The sequence below is a fragment of the Choloepus didactylus genome (genome assembly GCF_015220235.1).
Source record: "Choloepus didactylus isolate mChoDid1 chromosome 25 unlocalized genomic scaffold, mChoDid1.pri SUPER_25_unloc1, whole genome shotgun sequence".
In the NCBI taxonomy this organism is placed as follows: Eukaryota; Metazoa; Chordata; class Mammalia; order Pilosa; family Megalonychidae; genus Choloepus; species Choloepus didactylus.
The window spans coordinates 5979621-6002057 of NW_023637606.1; the positions used below are offsets into that span (position 1 = coordinate 5979621).

The following is a 22437-nucleotide window of genomic DNA, read 5'->3' on the forward strand; positions in this document are numbered from 1 at the left end:
CGGCCCGCAAGAGTGCGGTGACCTCAGGCTCTCCCTGCGACGGGGTGCGGGGGGTGGGGAGGGGAGCGGAATTCCGGGGTTGGAGTTTTAGTGTCTTGACCCTTTTAAGGAATGGTTGAGGGGGAAGGAGGAAGGAACAGTTTGGAGCAGGGGGCGCGGGAGAGGAGGAGAGAAGCCCCGGGGATTTGGAAAATGGGTCGGGGGTCCTTTAAGGGGTCGGCGGTTGGCGTCGGGACGGCGGGTTCCTTCAGGAGGGGGCGGGGCATCAGTTGGACACGCCTCCTCGGGGCTCCTCCCCCAGGGCGTCTTGCTTCAGCTCCGCGCGGGCGGGGGCGGGGCCGAGACGGTGGGGGCGTGGCCGGGCCGGGAGTGGGCGTGGCCTGAGTGGGGCGGGGCCGGGCGAGCGGCCCTAGGCTTGAGTGTCCAGGCGGCGGGCGGCGGCTGGGGCTTCGGCGGGAGCAGCATGGATTGGGGCACCGAACTGTGGGTGAGTCCGATCGGCCCGGCCCCAAGTTCCCCCTTCTTCGGGTCCCCCTTTTGCCCCCGCAGTGCCTTAGCGGGAGATTCCGCGCTTTCCCTTCCAGCGACCCCTGGGTCCCCGCCCTCCGCCTTCCGAGCTTAGCTGCGGGACGTCGGGGGTTGGGGGGCGGCGGCGGGCGACGGGCGACCTTCTAGCAGCCGCATGGGGGAAACTGAGGCACTTGGGTTCAGAGTGAGGCGGCCAGAAGAAGTCCTGGGATCAGGCCGGGCGGCCCGGCGAGGTCACCTATTTTGAGCACCCTGGCCCGGCGGGCGGCTTATCTTACGGCCCCTGGGTCCATGCCCGCCGCCCGCCTGTCGGGCTAGGGGCGGGGGAGGGGGACCCTCCGGCCGCCGTCTCCCCCACGTGGGACCCAGAAGTCCGGGCCGCCCTTTCCGTCGTCTTTATTCACTCTAGGGGCTTTGGGACGTGCTTGGGGGGGTGGCCAGGGGGAAGGGGCTGTGAAGTTCAGCCCAGCCCCCTCCCCCAGCCCGCTCTAGGCGCAGGGCGGGGCCGCCCCCTGGCTGCCTCTAACCTCAGCCTTGGAAGCCCCAGAAATTTCCCTCTATCCAGGCCCCGTCCTCTGACCCCTCCCCTTTCTGGGGGCGGCGGCATTCTTGGGTTCCTGGGTGCAGCGGAGTAGCCAGCTCGCCCACCCACCCCTGAACTCGGACTTTTTTTTGGGGGGGGAGTTCATGGGGGAAACCAAGTCACGCATTGGGGGACCTCGAGAAACATGGCGACCCGGGGAACTTGGTGCCTGCTCCCTAGCTCTTCTGGGGCCCCCCTAAGTTGCGGGGAGCCCTGCCCCGCTGGTCCTGACTCACGCCGGGCCGGCCGGATTTTCCGGAATCTGGGGGGGATTAGGGGAGTCGGGGCAGAGGTTGCGGCTCGGCTCCATTCCACACCCCTCTCGGCGGTCCTTAGACGGGGACCCTGGCGTCCGGCTGGGGCCCCGCCCCTGTTCCCCGGCCCTTCCCGGGAAGAGGAGGGGGTTCCCGCCGGTTTCCTGCCTCCCCCCGCGCCGTGCCGGGGCGGGGCCGGGAAGCCACTCCTCCTCGGAGCTCTGAGCCTTCGGGCTCCCGGGGCCCCTGGCCGGCTGGCTGTGGGGTCCCAAGATCGTGATCACGCCACCCCCAATCCCCCAGGATCAGTTTGAGGTGCTCGAGCGTCACACGCAGTGGGGGCTGGACCTGTTGGACAGATACGTAAAGTTCGTGAAAGAGAGGACCGAGGTGGAACAGGCTTATGCCAAGCAGCTGCGGTGAGACTTCGGGTTGACCAGCCCTGGGGCTGGGGGAGAGGTCCAGGGGGTTGGGGTCTGAGAGCTGAGAGCCTCTCTCTTTTTAGGAACCTGGTGAAAAAGTACCTGCCCAAGAGACCCGCCAAAGATGACCCTGAATCCAAGTAAGGATGGGGAGGGAATGCGAGGCTTAACTTGGGGGTTGGTTCCCCTTTCTCTCTCTTAGTGGGCCACCCCAAACTCAACCTCTCACCTGGATTTCCACTCAGAAGCAAGGACACGGGAGCAGAGTCCAGATTACTGGGTGTGGACTCCTAGGTCCCACTACTTAGTTCCCAGGGGGCTTTGGCCAAGTGACTCATGCTCTCAGCTTCTGTTTTGCTCACTTACTAAAAGTGGAGGTAATTAGTAAATGAGTGACTTTGGGCAAGTGACTTAAGTTTTGTGCCTCCGTCTTTCTCATCTATGAAATGGGGTTGAGAATGATGGTACCCAACTCATAGGGCTCTTGTCATGATTAAGTGAGATAATGTCCTTGAAATACTGCCTGGCCCTTAACAAGCATTTGACTTTATTACTATAAAGTCCCTGATTCCAAAATCCAAAAGGCTCTAGAAATCAAAAGTTTTTTGTAACTTGTTTGGCAGCAACCTCTTGATTTTATAGTGTGTCTATGGTATCTCATACTGCACAGGTATTTAGGACATTTAATTTCAGGATGCTGACCCTGACCCCGCTTTTATAGCATAAAAGATGGTATAAGCATGGTACTCCCTTTCCAAAATCCAAAAAAAATTTAAAATGCTTCTGATCCAAGGGCTGGGGGTAAGGGATTAGGGATGGGTTTACCCTTTTCCATCTGGAGGTGGGTCCTGGGAGCCTGACTCCAGGCTCTCTACTCCCGCCCCAGGTTCAGCCAGCAGCAGTCCTTCGTACAGATTCTCCAGGAGGTGAATGACTTTGCAGGACAGCGGGAGCTGGTGGCTGAGAATCTCAGTGTCCGTGTGTGCCTTGAGCTGGCCAAGTACTCACAGGAGATGAAGCAGGAGAGGAAGATGGTGAGGGACGTCCTCCTTGGGTCTCCCCGTGGGCTCCTGCTGGAATCGGGTTGAGCCTCATCAGCCCTCTTTCCCCAGCACTTCCAAGAAGGACGCCGAGCCCAGCAGCAGCTGGAAAATGGCTTCAAACAGCTGGAGAATGTGAGTTTGCAAGGGTGATTTTGGCAGCATGAAACTTGATCATCCACAGAGCCATCCCCTATGTCTGGCTTGGACCCCTCCACTCCCTGGTGGGCTCCTAAAATGCCCACTGCCCCCAACTTGTTGGGTAACTTCCTGCCAGTCTCTGAAACCTTGGTTTCCCTCCACCACCTACCTTGGGGAGGGGTCCCCTTCACTCTGGTTCTGTCTCCTACGCAGAGCAAGCGTAAGTTTGAACGGGACTGCAGAGAGGCTGAGAAGGCAGCCCAGACTGCTGAGCGGCTAGATCAGGACATTAATGCCACCAAGGCTGACGTGGAGAAGGTGTGTGTGGGACAGGCCTGGGGATTGGGGTGAGGCGGGGCCAGAGCCTGACAGCCACCCTGGTTTGCATCAATACAGGCCAAGCAGCAAGCCCACCTTAGGAGTCACATGGCAGAGGAAAGCAAAAATGAGTATGCAGCCCAACTACAGCGTTTCAATCGAGACCAGGCCCATTTCTATTTTTCCCAGATGCCCCAGATACTTGATGTGAGTGCTCAGAGTCCCCAGCCCCACCTTTCCCGCCAAAACCCCAAAGTGAAGCAACTCCTATGCACTTGCTAAAACCCTAGCTGCAATGACCCAATCCCTAGATTGAAAGGGAATTAGAAACACACAGACACAGTGAGCCCTGCCTTTGCTTAAGCTGCTCTTTCTGCCAGGGATGCCTTTCTTTCCTTTTGAAACTCCTACTCATTCTTCTAAGCCCCTGAAAAGTCTTGAATTTCCCCTCTTCTGTGTCGGCTACTTCATACTCCACCCCCTGTCCCAATCCTGGGATTGGGAGTGACTGTTCCTGGTCTACATTGTCTTCAAAGCCCTGGCTCCCATTGTCCCCTCCTTTGAGAAGACTTTTCTGACTGTCTGATCCCCCCGGCCCCGCATCTCTCTCCTGACCACACTGGGCTGCAATGTCTGTGTCCGTTTGTCTTCCCCACAGCTTAGGACTGGGTCCGCTGTGGATGGCCACCGTGCTTGCAGAATAAATCACTCTGCTGTTGGGCCCCCCATTAGCACCCCTGAGTTTTCCCTTTGCCCTCCACCCCTGCAGAAGCTGCAGGATATGGACGAACGTCGGGCGACCCACCTGGGTGCCGGGTATGGGCTCCTCTCGGAGGCTGAGCTGCAAGTGGTACCCATCATTGCCAAGTGCCTGGAAGGCATGAAGATGGCAGCGGAAGCAGTGGATGCCAAGAATGTGTGTTCCCGGTCCCAGTCCACGGACTGGGAGTGGGTGGGCAGAGGGCAGACCCCTGAAGATGGGACACTCGGTCTCGCCCCTGATTGCCCACCCGCTGCCCCCTCCCTCAGGACTCCCAGGTCCTCATAGAGCTGCACAAGTCTGGCTTTGCCCGCCCGGGCGACGTGGAATTTGAGGACTTTAGCCAGCCCATGAACCGCGTGCCATCTGACAGCAGCCTGGGCACCCCCTCGGACGGACGACCCGAGCTCCGCGGCCCGGGACGCACTAGCCGTGCAAAGCGCTGGCCCTTTGGCAAGAAGAACAAGGTGGGGGTCGGGGCCCTTGGGTGAGGGGGTGTGAATGGGGACAGTGGGGCCCCCACTGAGTCAGCCCCAGCCACTGGAACACTGAGTCCTGGGCAGGAATTTTCCTCTTGGCTGCTGGCCCGGGTTGGAGGAAAAGGCAGGCAAGCAGGCGGGTGGATTGGCCTGGGAGTCCCCTGAGGCTGCTGGGGGGGCTGCTAGGATGGGGAACCCTGGGGTGTCTGTCTGCTGCTTCTCAGGATACTGGTAGAAGACCTGCTTGTGGAGTTTGGAGCTGGGCTGAGGGTTAGAGACTGGCCTCAGGGACCTCCCCACTCCCATCCCGAGTGCCTCTCCATCCCACTGATGGGTTTGGGGGCCCCGTACTCAGGGTCCCTTTTTCCTGGGCTTTTTGGCTTTCAGCATCAGAGCATATACTTGACACCTGGGTTTATACCTTTGACAAAGCCCCTCTCCCCTCAATTTGTAACTTTGACTCTGGTTTATACTTTTGATCTCTCTTGACTTATACTTTGATAACCCTTCCTCAACTTACACATTGGACCCCCTAGCTTAAACCCTTGACTCCCCAGCTGTAACCTCTCTCATTTCATGCCTTTGACCCCTCTCTTGGCTTGCCCTTTGACCTCTCTTGTCCCCTACCTGTGTGAGACCCTGGTTCCTGCATCTATCTCCCCCCACCTTCTAGACTGTGAGCCCAGAAAGCTAAGTTAGGGGCGAATGGGATAGTAATGTGGGCCTCTGTCCTGCAGATCTTGTTCTAGGTTCTGGACAGAATTCCAGGGATGTGGGTGATTCTGGGTAGGGAGGGGTCTGCCTTCTGGCTCACAGTCTAACACCCCCTCCCCCTCCACCCCCTCCTAGATTTTTTGTGTTGCTCTTGCATGCATTCTCTGCGTGTGGTTGTGCATCTCAAGTTGTGGTTTTCTTACCGTTTTTTGTTTTTTTTTTTTTTTTCCTTTCTCCATGTTGTTTTCCTGTTTTTCTTTTTTGTGTCCATCCCTCCGTCCATCCCTCTTCATTCTCTACATCCTCTCACCCCTCCCCGGCCTCCTCCGGTAGCCACGCCCCTTATCCCTCTCCCCCCTGGGGGGCCCCCTGCCCTCCGCATTGCCTAATGGACCCCCGTCCCCCCGCTCCGGCCGCGACCCCTTGGCCATACTGAGCGAGATCAGTAGGTCGGTCAAACCGCGGCTTGCATCCTTCCGCAGCCTCCGAGGCAGCCGTGGGGTAAGTGACGCCTCGCGGGAGGCGGTGGCAGGACCCTGGGCTCGCTTCCTGCAGCCAGCCAGGCCCCTGACTCCCAACTCCCAACTGCTTTGCACAGTGCATGGCCTTGCCCCCCTGGATGGGGAGGACGGTGAGGATGGTGGACTTCGTGTGTCTTAGGAGTGTGCGGAGCCTGGGTGCTCGGACTCGGTGATCCCAAACTGGGCCTTCTTCCCGCTTTGCAGGCAGTGGTGACCGAGGATTTCAGCCACTTGCCTCCAGAGCAGCAGAGGAAGCGGCTCCAACAGCAGCTGGAGGAGCGGAATCGTGAGCTCCAGAAGGAAGTCGATCAGAGGTACAGTGGGGGAGGCAGGCAAGGAACAAAGTACAATAATAAGCTAATTAAATGTAAATGGTCCCCAAAGAGCTCTCCTCCCCAACAAAGCACAGGCCCCGATAGTTTTACAGGTGATTCCTCCCATACTTTGAAGAAACAGTCAATTCCCGTGTTATAAAGACAAGTCATTCCTCATAATGCTGAATGAAATAAGCCAGACATAAAAAGAGAGACATGGCTTGTTACCACTAATGTGAACTCTGTGAAAAATGTAAAATAAATATTTTATATTGTAGAATGTAGGGGACCTAGAGATAGACAGCAGCTAGTGAAAGGGGGACGATAATCTAGTAAGAACAGATGAGCTATTGAAAATAATCTCAATGTTATGGGAATGCTCAGTAATGATTATGGTTTGCACACTTCCTTGGGTATGTAGGATCATGTTGGAAGCAATGTTATTTTAGGTTATTTGTTTCTCTTATTCCTTTGTTTTGTTAGGGTTTGTTAATTTTCTTGGGGTATGGTAGGGACATGTCAGAAGCAATACAGTTATTGTAGGTTATTTGTTTTTCTTATTCCTTTGTTTTTTTTTTTAATTTTTTTATAAAGTAAAAAAAAGCTACTGCATTAAAAAATTAGCTTCAATGTAGTTATTGTAGGTTATTTGGTCTTTCTTATGCCTTTGATTACGGTTTTGTTAATTTTCTTGGGGTATGGTAGGAACATGTTGGAAGCAATGTAGTTATTTTACATTATTTGTTTTTCTTAATCCTTTCTTTTGTTTGAAATGTTCTTTTGTTTTGTTTTACTTTTTTGATAAAGTTAAAAAATTAAAACACAAAAACAAAAACAAAAAAGTCATTCCAGCGAACGAAAAAAAAAAAAAAAAGTGAAAGCTGCCCAGCTCATTTAGGAGGCTGACAGACTCTTGATTCCAAAATCAGTTAACAAGTATTCAATGAAATAAAATTGTGGGCTCATTTTTATTTTACTTATGGTCTTGGATGCACAATCTTAGCCAAGCATATCCAATGGTGTTTTAAAAACATATATGTCACGATGTATGTCACCCCAGTAATGCAAAAGATGGTTCAGTATCAAAAACTATATATCTGCTTCACATTAATTGGCCAAAAGAAAGGAAGGAAAAAATCTTTATTTAAATAAAACACTTAAAAATATTAATCACACAAAACTTGCCAGATTTAAAAAAAAAAAAAGAAAAGAAAATCTTTTCTCCCTCACTCTTTCCAAGCAAGATCCTCTTCCCAGTCCGGTTACATAATAGGAATGACGTTTGCCACTTGCGAACAGGCAGCCAAATTATATTTTGCCGTTTGCATGAAACCTTTTGGACAAAACGGCTTTTACCCACGTATAGTTCCATTCCGAACTGTAAATTTCTGGAGGCAGTTTCGTTGTTGGGTTAACCCCAGCTCTGTCCCTTTGGTCTCAGGCAGCTTGCTTTGCCTCTGCTTCAGTGTCCTCAACTGTAACACGGATCGGGCATTAGAACTGGAAGAAAGTTGAGCCCGGGTCTGATGTATTCCAAATGTCTGTGCTGGTAGCATTTATGTAGCATTTATCTGAGCTCTTAAGCACTCCCCTGTCTTGCTCCTTGCTGCCTGCTTGGATGAAGCAAAGCCCATTATTTTCACCTTGTTAAATCATGGGGGACTCTTCTCTCTCTGGCTGTCTGTCTGCTCCTTAGGGAAGCCCTGAAGAAAATGAAGGATGTGTACGAGAAGACACCCCAGATGGGGGACCCCACCAGCTTGGAGCCCCAGATCACAGAAACCCTGAGCAACATCGAACGGCTGAAATTGGAAGTGCAGAAGTATGAGGTAAGGGGAGGCCCAGTGGGGGCCCCAGGGGAGGGGCGGGGGCCAGCAGGCCTGGCTGAGTCATTGGCGGGTGTGTGTGTATGGGAGGTGGGGTGGGGGACAGGGGGGTGTCGGGGCTCCAGCTGTTTCCCATCACAGCCCTGGGTGTGCATGAGTGACCTCAGGAAACCTCCATCCTGGAGTTGACCATGTGGTTTGGTCCCCTCCGCCCCAGGCTTGGCTGGCAGAAGCTGAGAGCCGGGTACTGAGCAACCGGGGCGACAGCCTGGGCCGGCATACCCGGCCTCCAGACCCCCCAGCCAGTGCCCCACCGGACAGCAGCAACAATGGCTCCCAGGACAACAAAGAGGGGTGAGCGGGGAGGCCAACAGTGGGCCCCAGGAGTCCAGGAGGCACAGGCTCACCTGCTTTGCTCTTTCCAACCAGCTCTGAAGAGCCTCCCTTAGAAGAGGGTCAGGATGCCCCCATTTACACGGAGTTTGATGAGGATTTTGAAGAAGAACTTGCATCCCCTATAGGACATTGCGTGGCCATCTATCACTTTGAAGGTGAAAACCGTTTGGGCAGGGAGGGGGGTGGCTTGTGAGTTGGTTGGGACATGTCTTTGGCTTGGGCTCTGCTTAAATTCACCTGAAGCACACCTGAGCCCACCTCCCTGCACCCTCCCCACGGCAGGGTCCAGCGAGGGCACCATCTCCATGGCCGAGGGCGAAAACCTCAGCCTCATGGAAGAGGACAAGGGCGACGGCTGGACCCGGATCCGACGGAAACAGGGAGGTGAAGGCTACGTGCCCACCTCCTACCTCCACGTCACCCTCAACTGAACCCCGCCAGAGGCGGAAAGAGGGGGGTAGGCTGTTGGGGGCTGTTGGCTGCTGCTTCTGGGCCACGGGGGGTGGGGGGGCGCCCAGGGCCTATGCACTTTATTTCTGCCCCCGTGGCTTCGGCTAAGACCTGTGTAACCTGCTGCCCCCACCCCTCACCCCTCACCCCAAATGACCCGCTGTGCCTTCCAACACTGATGTACATATTCATGTCTCAAATCTTTTCTTCCTGCCACTCGGCTCAGGCCGTTTTGTTTTATATATATATAAAAAAATTATATAAAATCCTTGGAGTCTGTGCTTTATTATGGGATTTAGATGCCAGGGGCTGGATCCCTAATTGCCATCCTCCTTACAGGCCACACAGGGAAGGAGGAAGGGGAGGTGCCTTTGGACAAATCTGGGTCCTTGGCCAGTGCCCCTTCCTGGGAGTTGGCTTGAGGTCAGTGGGGGTTTGTCTGTGACTAGTGCAGCTTACCAGAACAGGTCACATTTATTGAGCACCTACTGTGTGCTAGGCATTCTCCATTCTCATGACCTCATTTAAACATTGAGCTTTAATCCCCACAACAACCCTGGGAAAGTGCCTCACTTTTATGGTGAAGGCAGGCACAGAGAGGACGAGCAACCTATGGAAAATCACACAGCTTTCAAGGGATGGAGACAGACTGAACTCATGTTCACCATCTGTGCTTTCTTAGGTGTCCCAGGTGCGTGTGTGTGGGGGTGGGGGGGTGGGGCGTGGTATCCAGTGCATCCAGGCACCTGGGTCTTCTGGCATGGGGGAAAAGGCTGCCTGATCCCCCCACATGTGAGGCAGTAGTGAGGTCCCCACCACGGGTGGCTGTGTGAGGGGCCTGGGGCCACTTCCTTGGTCTCTGTCGGAGGTTCCTAGAAGTCTGGGTTTCCCGGGCATGAAGAAAGGGGCTGCGTTTTCAGCCGTCCGGCTCCAGGCGTTGCGACAGGGCGCTAAGGACTCGCTGGAACTTCTCAAGACGCTCGGCCCGCGGCGCCCCCGCACCCCGGCTCCCCCAGAGTAGCCGCCGCACGAAGCAGGTGGTCAGGGCCTCTCTCAGCAACGGGTTTGGCCGGAATCCTAGGGGAAGGGCCAGGCCGGCTGGGGGCGGGACCCGGGCGCCCGCCTAACCCCTGCCTGCACCAGCCCGTACCCTGGAGACTTTGACCCAGCAGGAACCCGGAGGCGACTAGGAGGGGTTAGTGGGGGTGGCTGAGAGGCTCGGCGAAGGCGGGCCATTCCAGGTGCAAGATGCTGGGGGCTCCACCTTAGAGGCTGTCTGGGGGTGGGGCCGCCCTGGGGGCGGGATTTGGGGAACCCAACTGCCCTGCGCGATGCCGGGGCACGTCTCGGGGTCAGGTTGGGGAGATTGGGCCAAGTTTGGAGGGAGGGGAATGCTAAAGTTGGTGGGGGTCCTGGAGGCTGATCTGCCCCAGCGTAGGAGAGAGGTGTGGCTCTTAGCGCAGTGGGGGCGCTGTTCTCCCACCAGGTTGAAGGAAATGGGTCATTTTGGAGGCCCCTGGGCGTTCTTGGGTTCTCCCTGAGGGCAGGGCCGTCCCGGTTTGGGAGGTGCTGTTCCTTGGCTAGGTTGGGGTGGGGGCTTTCGGTTAGAGCACGTGGGATCCTCCCGAAGTTGGGACCCTCTGGCGGCCACAAGGAGGGGCACCCACCTCGCAGGCGCCGGGCCGCCACCTCGCGGAATTTGGGCGCATTCCGGGCCATCTGGCGCGCCCCTTGCAGGGTGTGCAGCAGCCGCTCGCAGCTCTCGTCCAGCGGTCCCGGCGGATCCGCGCCCTCCAGCAGGCGCACCGCGGGTGCCACGTGCGGCAGCGCCACCTCGCCGGGCTCGCAGGGGCCTGCGGAAGGGGTGGGGCTGGGCTGGGCTTGGGGCGGAGGGCGGGGCCTAAGAGAGGGGCAGGGGTGGGACTTGGGGGGTGGGTCAGACCTACAGGGTGGAGCCTAGTACAGAGCAAGCCTTGAGCAAGGGCGAGGCTTGGGACAAGGGCGGAGCCTACGATAGGAGTAGGGGCAGGGTCTAGGGCCGAGGGCGGGGCCTGGGTCTAGAATACGATTCCCGACTGAAGCTGGGATGGGGGTCCAGGCGACACCACGCCCCCCACCCTCACTCACCCGCGCCCTCGTCCAGCGCCCGCATCAGCGGCTTCAGCTCCTGCTCGAAAGCTAGCGCCGCCTCCGTGTGGCTCCGTCGGAACTGGCGCCACGTGCGCTCCAACCGGGACACCTGGGGACGCGGGATGACACCTGTGCTTGCCTCCACTCCCCGCCCCCCCGTCACCTGCACCCCGGCCCCCTCTCTATCCCTGCTCCCCACGCACCTGGGGCATGAGCAGGGCGTCCATGACTGCAGCCAGCCCGGGCAGATCCCCCGCCGCCCCTGGCCCGAGTGCCAGCGCCAGCTCCACCAGGCCCCTCAGCGCGGCCGCTCGCTCCTCCAGCGGCCCCGCGCAGCCCAGCACCGCCAGGGCCCCGGCCAGCGCCAGTGCCTCGTGCCTGCGGAAGCGGAGGGCAAGGGTCTGGGGGCAGTGGGGCAGCTTGTAATACAGGGGTGAGTAAACCCTATGGAGTGGGGGGAATCGGTACCCCCACCCCCAAGGTTCCAGGCAGCTAGCTGGCTCACCTCTCCAGCAGTTCCAACCTCAAGCAATGCCCGTGGGGAAGTGTGAGCAGCTCCAGGCCAGAGCCGACCCCCATGACCTGATGACGAGTGCTGGTCACTCCCAGGAGACCTGCAGCCTGCGGGAGGAGAGTCAGGTGAGCAGAGGGAGTATAAAGGTGTGAGGTGCCATTGGGCATGTTCCTGGGAAGAGTGACCCACCTGGCAGTCCATCAGCAGCAGATGGAGGGCCGTGCTCCCAGGATGGTGCTCCAGGAACAGACCCCGCAGAATACGCAGGACCCCGGGTTCCAGGGGCCTGTTCTGTGGGCCCAGCAGACCGGAGGGGTTGTAAGGGCGACAGAAAGAGACCTCTGCTTGTGGTCTCCTAAAACTTCTGTCCTCCTTGTCTTCCTCTTCATGGATTTCCCACCATGGGATGTCCGGCTCTGGGCAGCCTTGGCCAGGGAGTGTTCGCTGGGCACTGGGCATGCGGGGCACGAGCTCACAGTACACTGGGGGACGTTCAGTGACATCAGGCAGCACCAGTGAGGGTGTCCGGGGAGGCTTGTCTGGCGCCTTGGCATGAAGCTGCCCATCGGAGGCCCTGAGACCGTCTGCAGTGGCCCGCAGGGAAGCCCCAGCTTTCAGCAATGTGGGGTCACTGCCGGTCCGGAGCAGGGCAGACACCAGCATTGCTCCTGAGGGCCATACAAGTGGGAGTGATGGGGATGATCAGAAAAGACAGCAGGGTGGGGGGTTCATGGTTACCACTCTCCTGGTGCATCCATTCATTCAGACACAGAGCAGAGGGCCATTTGGAGATGGGGGCAAAGATTAGAGAGCTGCGGCTACAAGCCAAGCAATGCCGGCAACCAATCAGAAGGCTGAAGAGGCTAAAAGCCTTCTTCCGACATGTTTCAGAAGGAACGTGTCCTGCTGACACCTTGATTTTGGATTTCTAGACTCCAGAACAGTGAGAGAATCAATTTCTGTCTTAAGACCACCGCCCCCCCCCCCCCCAAAGTTTGTGGCACTTTGTTACAGCATGCCCTAGGAAACTAATATTGTTTTTTGGCATCCTGACAATCTTAGTGCAACTTTGAACTTCTAACAGCTTCACCAGTGTAAATGCTACACGCTTACAGAGAGTCTGAAAATGATTTAACTTTCTTTGATGCTTTGTGTGGATTTCTGAATAACATGTTAAATTTGAATTCTTCACTTTTGACCCTCTGATTGAAGAGGGCAAGCAGTGACAGAACAAAATTAAAATTAAAAAATGCATTACTGAAAACAAATACATAGAGTCATAAACCAGAATATATGTTACCAGGGGCTGAGAAGGGGGTAGGGAAGGGGGAGTTAATGCTAAAATTGTACACAGTGTCTGTCTGGGATGACTGAAGAGTTTTGGTGATGAATGGTGGTAATGGTAGCACAAGATTGTGAATGTAATTAACAGCACTGAATTATATACTCTAATGTGGTTGAAAGGGGAAATTTCAGATTGAACATGTTACTAGAATAAAAATTTTAAAACAACATAGGACTGTACAACACAAAGAGTGAATCCTAATGTAAACCATGGACTATAGTTAATACAATTATAATAATATTCTTTCATCAATTTTAACAAAGGTACTGCACTAGTGCAAAGGGTTGACAATGAGGAGGGGTTTATGGGAACTCTGTATTTTCTGCCTGATTATCCTGTAAACCTACATCTTCTCAAATAAAACTAAATACATACATACATATATACATACATAAAATGCCTTATTAAAAATTCACAAGATTACATGTGTCTAAGAAATTTAACTTATTAAACTTTCAAAGGATGTCTTATTTAAGTTTGTGGCCTATTTACTTCCGGAGTCATTAGAGCTTAAGACTTCACCAATCCTTCTGAGCATTTGTTCCATCGAAGGCTGTCTTCTAGGGACTCAAAATCTTCCCACCGTTCCCAGCTCACTGAGTAAGGGCCACAACCCAATCTGAGCCCTGGGACAACACTCTGATTTTCCCCTCACTCTCCCTGCTTCAGCTACACTTGCCTCCTTTTGGTTGAGTTGCACAGTTCAATCTCTTGTTCTGGCCTCAGGGCCTCTGCACGGGCTGTGCCTTCTGCCCAGGACACTCTCCCCCCGGGTTATCCTCATTGTTTGCTCCCCCAGCTCCTTGAAACCTTCCTCAATTGGGCCCTCTCTGAGCATTCTATTTGAAATTGCAATACCTGCCCCAGCTCCTGTAGTACAAGTCTCCCTTACTCTGTCCTATTTTAAAATTTTTACCCCATAATGTACATAATTTACTTATTTTTTCTGTTTATGGTCTATTTTCCTCTATCAGAATGTTGCTTCCACTTGGGCAGGGATCTTTGTCTTTCTTGTTCATTGATGGATCCCTGAGGGCTCATGTTGAAAGGGAGTGGGGGTGGGGCATATGGACATGAAGGGGTGTCCACCTTTAAGAGGATGCACCAGGTCTGCTGTATTGAGGAACTCATGTTGAATGAGAAGGAGCCATTCAGGAAAAATTAGGGGAACAGGATTCCCACCAGGTGGAATAGCTCATGCAAAGGCCCTGGGGGCAGGAACAAGGTTGGAAGTTTCCAGCAACTGAAGGGAAGGCTGTGTGACCACAGCAAGAAAGGGGTATGGCAGTAGTTACGGTTAGAGAGGTCAGGCAGGGCTAGGACCTGTAGGGCTTCTTGGAATGATCATAAACACACATTTTAAAGCATTGGCAAAGTTCCCGTGTGATACTGTTTTCACTGTGACAACTTTGAGAGCATAGCTCTCCCCATTTTACAGAGGAATAAGTTGAGACTCTGAGAGGTTAGGCAGTGAGTGGCAAGGTCAAGCTCTAATACATGTGTTCTCCCAGTAGACCCTCACCTGGTCCAGAGTTGTCCTTTCTTGGCCGCCCCACATGCTCCAATCCTGCAGGTTGACTGTCACTCCACTTCCTAGCCCTGGGGGGACAGAGTTGCAGGAGAACTGCAGTCCCCAACAAAATAAGGCAGCTCCCCAATGATGCCCAGAAAAACTTGCATCCAGTCATTCTACACCAATGGATCTCAACCCCAGGTGATTCTAACCCCCAGGGAGCACTTGGCAATGTTTGGAGACATTTTTGGTTGTCACAACTGGAAGGAGGGCATAGTTTTCTACTTGCATCTAGTAGATAGGGGCCAAGGATGCTGATAACATCCTACAATGTACAGGACAGCCCTCACCACAAATAATTAGCCGGTTGAAAAACCCTGGGGGTGATTGTCAAGGAGAAAGAGGAAGCCTGCGGGTACCTGAGCGACTCCACCCGAGCTGGGCTGTCTACCAGGGTGTCTTCACTAAAGCTGCGCCGCAGAGGCCCCTGCCGGGACACGGGCCTGGAGGCCACGGCCCCGGTGGCCTGGGACAGTGGGCGCCGACCAGCCACGTAGCTGCGAACCAGGGCGGGCAGGCTGGGAAAGCGTTCGTCTTCCAGCTGAAAGAGGGCAGTGGGCCGGCCTGGCCGGGGGCGCAGGGCCACACGGAGCACCTCGAAGTGCAGGACGGAGCCCCCCCAGCAGCAGGAGAGCACAGGGCCGCCCCCACGGGACCCGGAGGCACGAACGAGGAAGTCGCCATCTTGCTGAAGAAGAGCCTCAGCCTTCTGGGGTTGGGAGCAAGGGGCAGGAGGTTAAGGAATTACCAGCAGTTATTGGTGACCCCCTCCACCCCCAACCAAGAAAAGCCACCCCAGTTAAACTAACGTGGCAGAAACTGGGTCGTTTTTCACCAATCCATTTCCCTTTTTCTCATGGGCAAGCAGCCAGACTACATTTCCCAGCCTCCCTTGCAGTTAGAGTCGTCATGTGATGAGGTCTAGCCAATGGGATGTAGCAGAAGTGCTGTGGGAAACAGGATGAGCTCATAAAACCCTCCTTCACACTCTTACAGGGTCTTTCTGTTATCTGTTGACTAGATAGCCCCAGAGGAGGACACAAAAATCCCAGGGGATGGCGGAGCCATAGAGGGAAAGGGTTTGGGTCCTGACTGATTTCTGGAGCAGAGCTCTGCATCCCCACCTCTCGACCACTTTGGACGGTGATATGAAGAAGCCATAAACGTTTAATGTGTTTAGTGGGAGATATCTTGGAGATGTTTGCTACAGCCATTCATCCGACCCTGACTAATGCAACTTCCGATCTGAGTAAATGCACTGGGTGGGTTTGCTGTGCAAATGTGGCTTCAAGGAAAAGCCATTAGCTAGATCATTCCAAACAGATAGTGGCCTCTAAATTCCTCCTTTATAAACATTTTCAAGCACTCTTAGCCAGCAGCGGAGACTGGTGTCAGGACACCCAGGAGAGGGGCATGGGGGCTGGGGATTGACTAATAAATGTAGAGGACACAGCTATAGCTCTAGGTGCTAGGCACTGCTTGAAATGTAGAAGGTATTAACTCATGTAATCCTCGTAACAAGGTTAGGTAGTAGGTACTATTATCCCCATTTTACAGATGGAGAAACTGAGGCCCAGAGAGGTGGTAACAGAGAATGTAAGTTCTAGGGCTGAGATTTGAACACAGAAGTCTGGCAACAGGGCCTGGGATTTTTAACCAGATATATTGCCTCTTGTGGTTTGGTTGAACGCCCAGGACCCCAAGACTGCCAAGTGTGATACCTGAATTGGAGATGGAGGTGGGAGTCCTCAGGTTGACAGGGAAATGCCAGGAGGGAGAAGGGGCCCAGAGGCAGAGATTGGCAGGGGGTGGTTTTGGGGGGTCATTAGGGCCCTCTTCCATCTCAGCCACTACCCCCCAGCACCACCCCAAAGAAAGTGAGATATAAGGAGTTATAGTGCCAAGCCAAAAAAGCTTCAAGACAATCCCCCAGCCACTCCTTTGAACAGACCTTGGCCCTAAGCCCCTTATCCAAGACCCAGGATCCCAGTATATCAAGGGTAGGAGAGGCTCTCCACTTCAGGGTGCTGAGGCCCAGCAGGAGGCAGTACCTGGCGGGACAGGGGGCCGTGGTACCAGGGCTGGCGGGCAAGGTCCTCTCCATCCTGTGGCATTTGCATGGAGCTCCTGGGTGCAGAGGGGGCCAGAGCCAAGCCCTATATTTTCAACAGGCCTCAGTCCTCCACATCTGTAAAATGGGAATAATTATTCCTTTTCCCTGAGCTTCCTGGGTGCCTGGCTCAGCCCTTCCATGCTCCTGGGTTTCAGAGCTCAAAGCCCACATATTATCAAACCTTAAAATGCAACTGTGTCCTCTATGCCTGGCCACGAGTAACTTCTGTAATTTAGAACTGGCTACGCTTTCTTGGCGACTGTCATGCATGCACTGGGATTCTTGGGAAGTGAGAAGATGTAACCTATGCATTGCTTTCAAAAGAGGTGCAATTTTTATGCAGCGAGAAAATGAATGATGATGAAATAATACTGTGTTTTGTAAACATTTAATTAACCCCGTCACTCAACCAATATTTCTGGGGTGACTACTGTGTATCCAGGTGCTGTACCAGGCACAGGGGACCCAGCAGCAAACAAAAAAGAAAGCATCTGTGCCCTTGTGGAGCTGACATTTTAGTTGGGAGACCTCAATGAAGGAAATAAATAAAGATGATGGGTAGATCAGAGAGGATTAAATGGTAAATGGAAAAACTAAACCAGGGGCAGGGAAAGGAAGGTTCAGGTGGTGGGGTTAAAATTTGAGGTGGGATGGCCAGGGAAGGTCATTGATTAAAGACTGAAAAGATTTTGAGGAAATGAGCCAGGCAGCTTCCTGGGCCAAAGAACAATTCCAGGCAGAGGGAATTTAATTTACCAGTATTCATGGTTTCTCAGCAATCTCTGTCCACACTCAGGGGTTCTTAGGATGTAGAGAATCTAACCCATATGTTGCTTTCGAACATAACACCGTTTTTAAGGATGTTAGAAGGGCCATACTTTGTCGAAATAAAATGTCAGCAAAATGCAATTTTGCATCTGCAGATTCTCCTTATATTTTGGAGGCCATACATTGTGTTATTATTATGATCGAATTTAGTTCTCAAACATTTTGATAGTGCCCTGATTATCCCACAGGCCTTAGGCCTTTATGTCTAACGTATCTGGTGGAAAAATTGCCTTGGAAGGGCCAGGAGAAAGGGTCTGCTTCCCCCCATAACTTGCTGCCACCACCATCTTGCCCCAAAAGTCTTCCCCAGTCTGGCAGGGTCTGCTGGATTTCTGCCTCCTGAGTCAGCCCAGCTGAGGGCCTGAGGGGCAGGAAGTTCCCAGACAGGCCCACAGCAGCTTTAGGGGTGGGGAGCTGGGCAGGGAGCTGGCTCCAGGACGCATACCTGAACACCAGGTGTGTCTCCTGGGTGCCTGTGTGCTGTTTGTCAGCTGAGCCGGGCCTGACCTCTGTCTTAAGAGTCCCCCAAACTCCAGGCTCCTCTTAGTGGGGGCAGAGGTGGGTCACCGACAAGGCCCTGGGAGGTGTGGGGACCTTAGGGTGGGCACGGGTCAGCCAAAGGCCAACTAAGTCATCCCCCTGCCTCTGAGTCTTTTGGGGTAGTTTCTGGATATTTGGGCAGGGGAAAGAGGAAGGGGCAGAATCTGGAGAAGGCCTGGGGTAGGGGAAGGAGGAGGGCAAAGGCCCGGGGGCCTTTTAAATTTTAAATCATCACGGAGGCAGTGTGGCTGGAAGGCAGTGAGCAAGGAGCAGAATGGTGGGTGAAGAGGACAGGAAAGGGACGAGACCGTGCAGGAAGTGGGGAACCCCAAATTTTAACTTCAGGGGAATGGGAGCCATGGAAAAGTTTCAAGAAAGAGGCACCATCTGATTTGTGATTTAAAAAGATTGCTCAGGCAAGACTGGAAAAAAGGGAGGCTTTCCTTTCCTGCACAGGAAAGGAACTTAGAGGGGCACGCCCAGGTACGCACAGGTGCACGAACACGCGTGACGCACAGGGTCCCACTCATGCACCCCTTTGACGTGTGTGGACAGATACCTAGATTCTCCCTCCGAGCCCCCACCTGTTAAGAGAGGGCTGCCCACCCCAATAATCCTCTGGTTCTGAATCTTCCAGGACACCCCACTACCCCCACTCACCTGAACGGGATCCCGCGGGGCTCCCACGAGTACGAAGCCTGAGGCTGTGCGGTTCCGGGCCTCTCCGTCCCGGTCCCAGCCAGGTCCAGCCCCCTCCGGCCACACCTGGTGGGAACCGCGCCCAGGTACCTGGCCCCGCCTCCTAAAGGCCCAGGTGCCGGCGGACCCCGCCTCCCACTCGAAACCCCACCCCCAAGCTCTCACCCCGCCCCTCGTTCTTTCTCCTCCCCCTTGAAACCTTTTAAGACTAGACCCCGCCCCTTTGGGGAACTCCGCTAGGTCCCTCCTTCAGGGGCCCCGCCCCCCGATCTGGTCCCGCCCACTCAGCGCGCCTCTCTGAGCTCCTCCCTCTCCGCTTGCGTCTTTGGAAAGCGGAACGAACTTGAACTCTACAGCCCCGCCCCTTGGAGCCCAGCCCCTCCCTTCGCTCCCACCCAGGCTGGCCCTAAGCACCCCCGGCCTTGGATGAGGGGGCGCGGGTCTCTCTCCCCGCCCTCCAGGGTTCCGGGTGGGGACCCAGCGGTCCCGATCGGCTGTCAAGCCTGGCAGCGGGATTGGCGGACGCGACGACGTAAAGAGGGGTGCGCTGCCCCAGACCGCCCCCCTGGGTTTCCGGGAAAGGAGTCCCAGTTGGGTGTTGGGTTTTGTGGAGAGAGTTGCGGGAAGACACGACAGCCTCCCCCAGTGACAGCAAGATGGAGTGGGGCTGGACTTTGGGGGTCGCCTGGGGAAGAAGCATTCAAGTGGTTTCTCAGGTGGGAGGTATTGGGGGGTCTCCCACCCGGATGCCTGGATACAGGTGTGAGAACGGTGGGTGGAACTGAGGCCAGAGAGAGGACGCTCCAGACACGTTTATTAAGGGCTAACGTTAGCAGTAGCCGCAGCTAACATTTATTGAGTGCTTGCTGTATGCCAGGGCTGTTGAGCTTGCCTGACCTACCCCACTGTATTTCATTTCCACAGGTGCGCTATAAGGCACGTACTATTTCTAAACCGAGGCACCGGGCAGCTAAGCCATTTGTACGCCTTGTGAGCGCTCCAGGTGGCATTTATACCCGGCGTCCTAGAGCGCTGTCCCGTCTGCCTGGTTTTCATTTTCCCAGCTCCACTGTCTCAGATTCTCAGGAGAGTTCTATGCAGTGGAGGTCACTCTCACCCACTTTACAGAAGGGGGCATTGAGGCGTAGAGAGCCAGGGATGCACGGGGATGAAGCGTTTTGGCGTCTGTAGGATCGCAAAGCTGGGGATTTCCAGGCTGGGTAACCCGCCCCCCGCTCTCCACCCCGTTCCCGCCAATGTGGAAGGCCCGGGAGGGAGCAGAGGGGATTGCCTTTTACTTGACCCCCACCACCCGTCAAGTTTTGGCACAGTCAGAGGGTAGGGGCGTGCCCAGTGCAGTTGTCTAGTGCCCTCTAGTGGTTACAAGAGTTTTAAAAAAATCATTCGGGGGGGGACAGTATGAGGTGGAGGGGCGGGGCCGGATGGGGGTGGGGCACACCTTACAGCTTAGTGGGGGTGGGGTGAAGAGAGAGGCAGCACGTAGAGGATCTCACTAGTGATTAAGAGCTACGAAGACAGCAAATGTTTGTTGAATGAATGAACTAAAGATGACATTGCACTCCATAGGGAGAGATGGTGGCTTAGATTTGCACAGTGGTCATGTGCAAATGGTGACAAATGGATGGATTTGAGATAAATGTCAGAGGTAGAGCCAAAAGAATTTTCAGTCATTTATTCATTCATTCAACAAATGTCAGCGGTGAATACAAGAGACTAAAATTGCGGCTCTCATGGGGTTAACATTCTGGTGTGGGAAATAGACAGTAATGAAATAAATGTAATAAAATATCCGATTTGCCAGATGGCAATCTGGGCTTAAGGTAGGGAAGTGGGATAGGGTGGGAAAAAGGGCTGCGATTTTAAATGGGGAGATTTGAGAAGACCTCAAGAGAAGGTGACATTTGAGCAAAGACCCGTAGGAGGTGAGAGAGCTTGAAATTGCTCAAGATAGAGGACCAGCCTGTGCAAAGGCCCTGAGGCAGGCCTGGGCCTGGCATGTTGGAGGAACAGCTAGGAGGCCGGTGTGGCTGGAGTGGAGGGAGCAAGGGGGAGAGCAGGAGGAAGCCAGGCAGGGCGTGCAGGGCCTGGTGGGCTGCGGGGAGGACTTGACCTTTTATTCCCCAGAGCAGTGGGAGCCATGGAGGGTTGTAGGCAGAGGAGGGACAGGCCCTGCCTCAGGTGTTCACAGGCGCCCTCTGGCTGCTGCAGGGGAAACAGACTGAGAGGTGGGGGAGGGGTGAGGGTGAGGGTGACCAGGGAGGGATGTGACTGCGCTGGTCTAGGCTGGTGATGCTGGGAATGAGAAGTGGGCAGATTCTGGGTATGCATCAGAGGTAGGATGACAGTGGACCACTGTCAAATTGGCCTTACCCCCACCCTCTCAGCCCCTCCAGCAAGTGCCAGGGCCTGGGTCGAATGGATGGAGAAAGAGAGGATCCCATGTGCAAGGGGCAGGGCTGGGCTGGGCTGCAGGTGCTCCCCCCTCCCCGCCCCCACAGCTCCTCCTCCTCCACCCCCTCCTTGGGGTGACAGTTACAGGCAGAGAAGAGGAAGTGGTAGGACTAGCTGTCGCTCAGGGGCGGGCGGGTGGTGGAGACCGCGAGGTTGTGCTGGCCGGCTCGTGGACTGGCAGCCATGGAGCTGTGGCGACAGTGCACCCACTGGCTGATCCAATGCCGGGTGCTGCCCCCCAGCCACCGCGTCACCTGGGATGGGGCTCAGGTGTGCGAGCTGGCCCAGGCCCTCCGGGATGGTGTCCTGCTCTGCCAGCTGCTCAACAACCTGCTGCCCCATGCCATCAATCTGCGCGAGGTCAACCTCCGTCCCCAGATGTCCCAGGTGAGCCTGCCGCTGGCCGGGCCCGCGGAGGGTGGGACGCTCTGGGTTGGCACTGGAGGGGTTCATGCCCTGCGCCTTTGGGTGGGCAAAGAGGGGGATGCTCCCACGTCTGGATTAACACAAGGGGGCTAGTGATACTTGGAGATTCTGGGCTGGCCCGCTGGGCTTAACAGGCCCCAAGCTGGCTCACCCCAGACCCCTAAATAGGCTCTGAGTTAGTACACATCTGGGTTGAGAACTGGCAAACCAGGGGTTAACTCTCCCAAGCCTTGGGCTGACTCTAGTGGGGTTCAAGCCCATGTATGGAAACCCCTGAGGGTCCTGAGGGCACCTGGAGACCCCCTGGGTGGCCCACAGGTTGCCTCAGCTTTTTGATTCCTATGAACTATCAGATTCTGGCTTTGGGGGAGGGGCCTCCCCGACTTCTTCCCCCACATGTATCTCCTCCTCCTCCCGGGCCCAGGGCCCCTTCCTTCCCCTCACATCTTCCTTCCCCTTGGCTTCCTGCCTGGGCCTGGGGCAGCGTGGGGAGGGTGGGGGGCTGCAGCCCCGGAACTCTGGGCTTCCTACCTCCATCAGTCCATCCAGGAGGGGCATGGAGGCAGGGCCAGGTCCTGTGCCTTGAGAGTGGGCCCCTGGGGTTTGGGAGCCCAGAAATAGTTGCTCTTTCTCTGCAGGGATTTCTGCAGGGGCCCAAGGTCCACGGGGCAGTGGATTTGACTGTGGCCGCCCCCGGGCTCAGGAAATATATTCAAATCCCTATTTGAATGTGGTTGGGGTGGGGGAGGTAACGTGACTGGATCCTTTCTCCGTAGTACCTTCTCAGCTTCCCCAGCAGCTGCCTGGGTGCTCTGGGTGGAAGTGGAGGGAGCTGTTGGGCCGGGCAAAGGATGGGGCTGGGTTGGTGGTGCTTAGCCTGTTTTGGGGGTCTGAGGGGTCACAGCCCTGCCCTGGGGGTCAGGACCTCGGACTCGCAGTCTGGGGATGAAGGCCTTGTTCACAGGAGCCATGATTGGTTGTGGGGGGCTTTCTGGGGGATGGGGGCAGGGGTGGGGGCCAGCTGGGCAGCTCATCCTCTCTGACCCAAGCC

The 22437-nt window shown here is 55.3% G+C and overlaps 3 protein-coding genes across 5 annotated transcripts in view; 2 read left to right on the top strand and 1 right to left on the bottom strand.

The window, feature by feature from the left end:
• The first annotated feature begins 399 nt into the window (after positions 1-399).
• TRIP10 (thyroid hormone receptor interactor 10) lies at positions 400-8989 on the top strand. Of its 2 annotated transcripts, XM_037824275.1 has the most exons (15): positions 400-487; positions 1669-1784; positions 1871-1927; positions 2674-2821; positions 2900-2962; positions 3182-3286; positions 3365-3493; positions 4056-4202; positions 4316-4513; positions 5573-5740; positions 5965-6074; positions 7771-7903; positions 8118-8254; positions 8330-8451; positions 8579-8989. In XM_037824275.1, the coding sequence occupies exons 1-15, from the start codon at positions 464-466 to the stop codon at positions 8725-8727; spliced, it is 1806 nt and encodes a 601-aa protein (XP_037680203.1). In that variant the 5' UTR covers positions 400-463; the 3' UTR covers positions 8728-8989. The 2 variants fall into 2 exon arrangements, with proteins under 2 accessions (XP_037680203.1, XP_037680202.1); XM_037824274.1 differs by lacking the exon at positions 5573-5740 and having other exon boundaries at positions 8579-8988.
• A 277-nt stretch (positions 8990-9266) lies between these two features.
• SH2D3A (SH2 domain containing 3A) lies at positions 9267-21933 on the bottom strand. Its single transcript, XM_037824273.1, has 11 exons — positions 21918-21933; positions 18450-18554; positions 16360-16496; positions 14668-15017; positions 14258-14334; positions 11580-12058; positions 11382-11497; positions 11080-11254; positions 10874-10985; positions 10414-10599; positions 9267-9823 (listed from the first exon to the last, which is right to left on the bottom strand). Exons 3-11 carry the CDS (start codon positions 16426-16428, stop codon positions 9663-9665), a joined length of 1725 nt encoding a protein of 574 aa, XP_037680201.1. The 5' UTR covers positions 16429-16496; positions 18450-18554; positions 21918-21933; the 3' UTR covers positions 9267-9662.
• Positions 21058-22437, top strand: part of VAV1 (vav guanine nucleotide exchange factor 1) — an 89140-nt gene continuing 87760 nt past the window's right edge. The window contains exon 1 of one of the 2 annotated variants that reach the window (XM_037824269.1): positions 21058-21347. In XM_037824269.1, the coding sequence (XP_037680197.1) occupies positions 21144-21347 (204 nt within the window). In that variant the 5' untranslated portion in view covers positions 21058-21143. The remainder of the gene's footprint in view (positions 21348-22437) is intronic. The other variant, XM_037824270.1, reaches the window with a different exon arrangement.

What these genes read in the sequence shown, in the direction of transcription:
- TRIP10 (XM_037824275.1), top strand. Translation starts at nt 464, where the DNA reads ATGGATTGGGGCACCGAACTGTGG. An exon ending in TGAAGCAGGAGAGGAAGATG is followed by an intron (nt 2,822 to 2,899) that starts GTGAGGGACGTC and finishes CTCTTTCCCCAG; the next exon opens with CACTTCCAAGAAGGACGCCG. An exon ending in AGATGCCCCAGATACTTGAT is followed by an intron (nt 3,494 to 4,055) that starts GTGAGTGCTCAG and finishes CCACCCCTGCAG; the next exon opens with AAGCTGCAGGATATGGACGA.
- SH2D3A (XM_037824273.1), bottom strand. Translation starts at nt 16,428, where the DNA reads ATGCAAATGCCACAGGATGGAGAGGACCTTGCCCGCCAGCCCTGGTAC. An exon ending in AGGTTGGAACTGCTGGAGAG is followed by an intron (nt 11,255 to 11,381) that starts GTGAGCCAGCTA and finishes CCGCTTCCGCAG; the next exon opens with GCACGAGGCACTGGCGCTGG. An exon ending in GGCGCTGGACGAGGGCGCGG is followed by an intron (nt 10,600 to 10,873) that starts GTGAGTGAGGGT and finishes CCCCTTCCGCAG; the next exon opens with GCCCCTGCGAGCCCGGCGAG.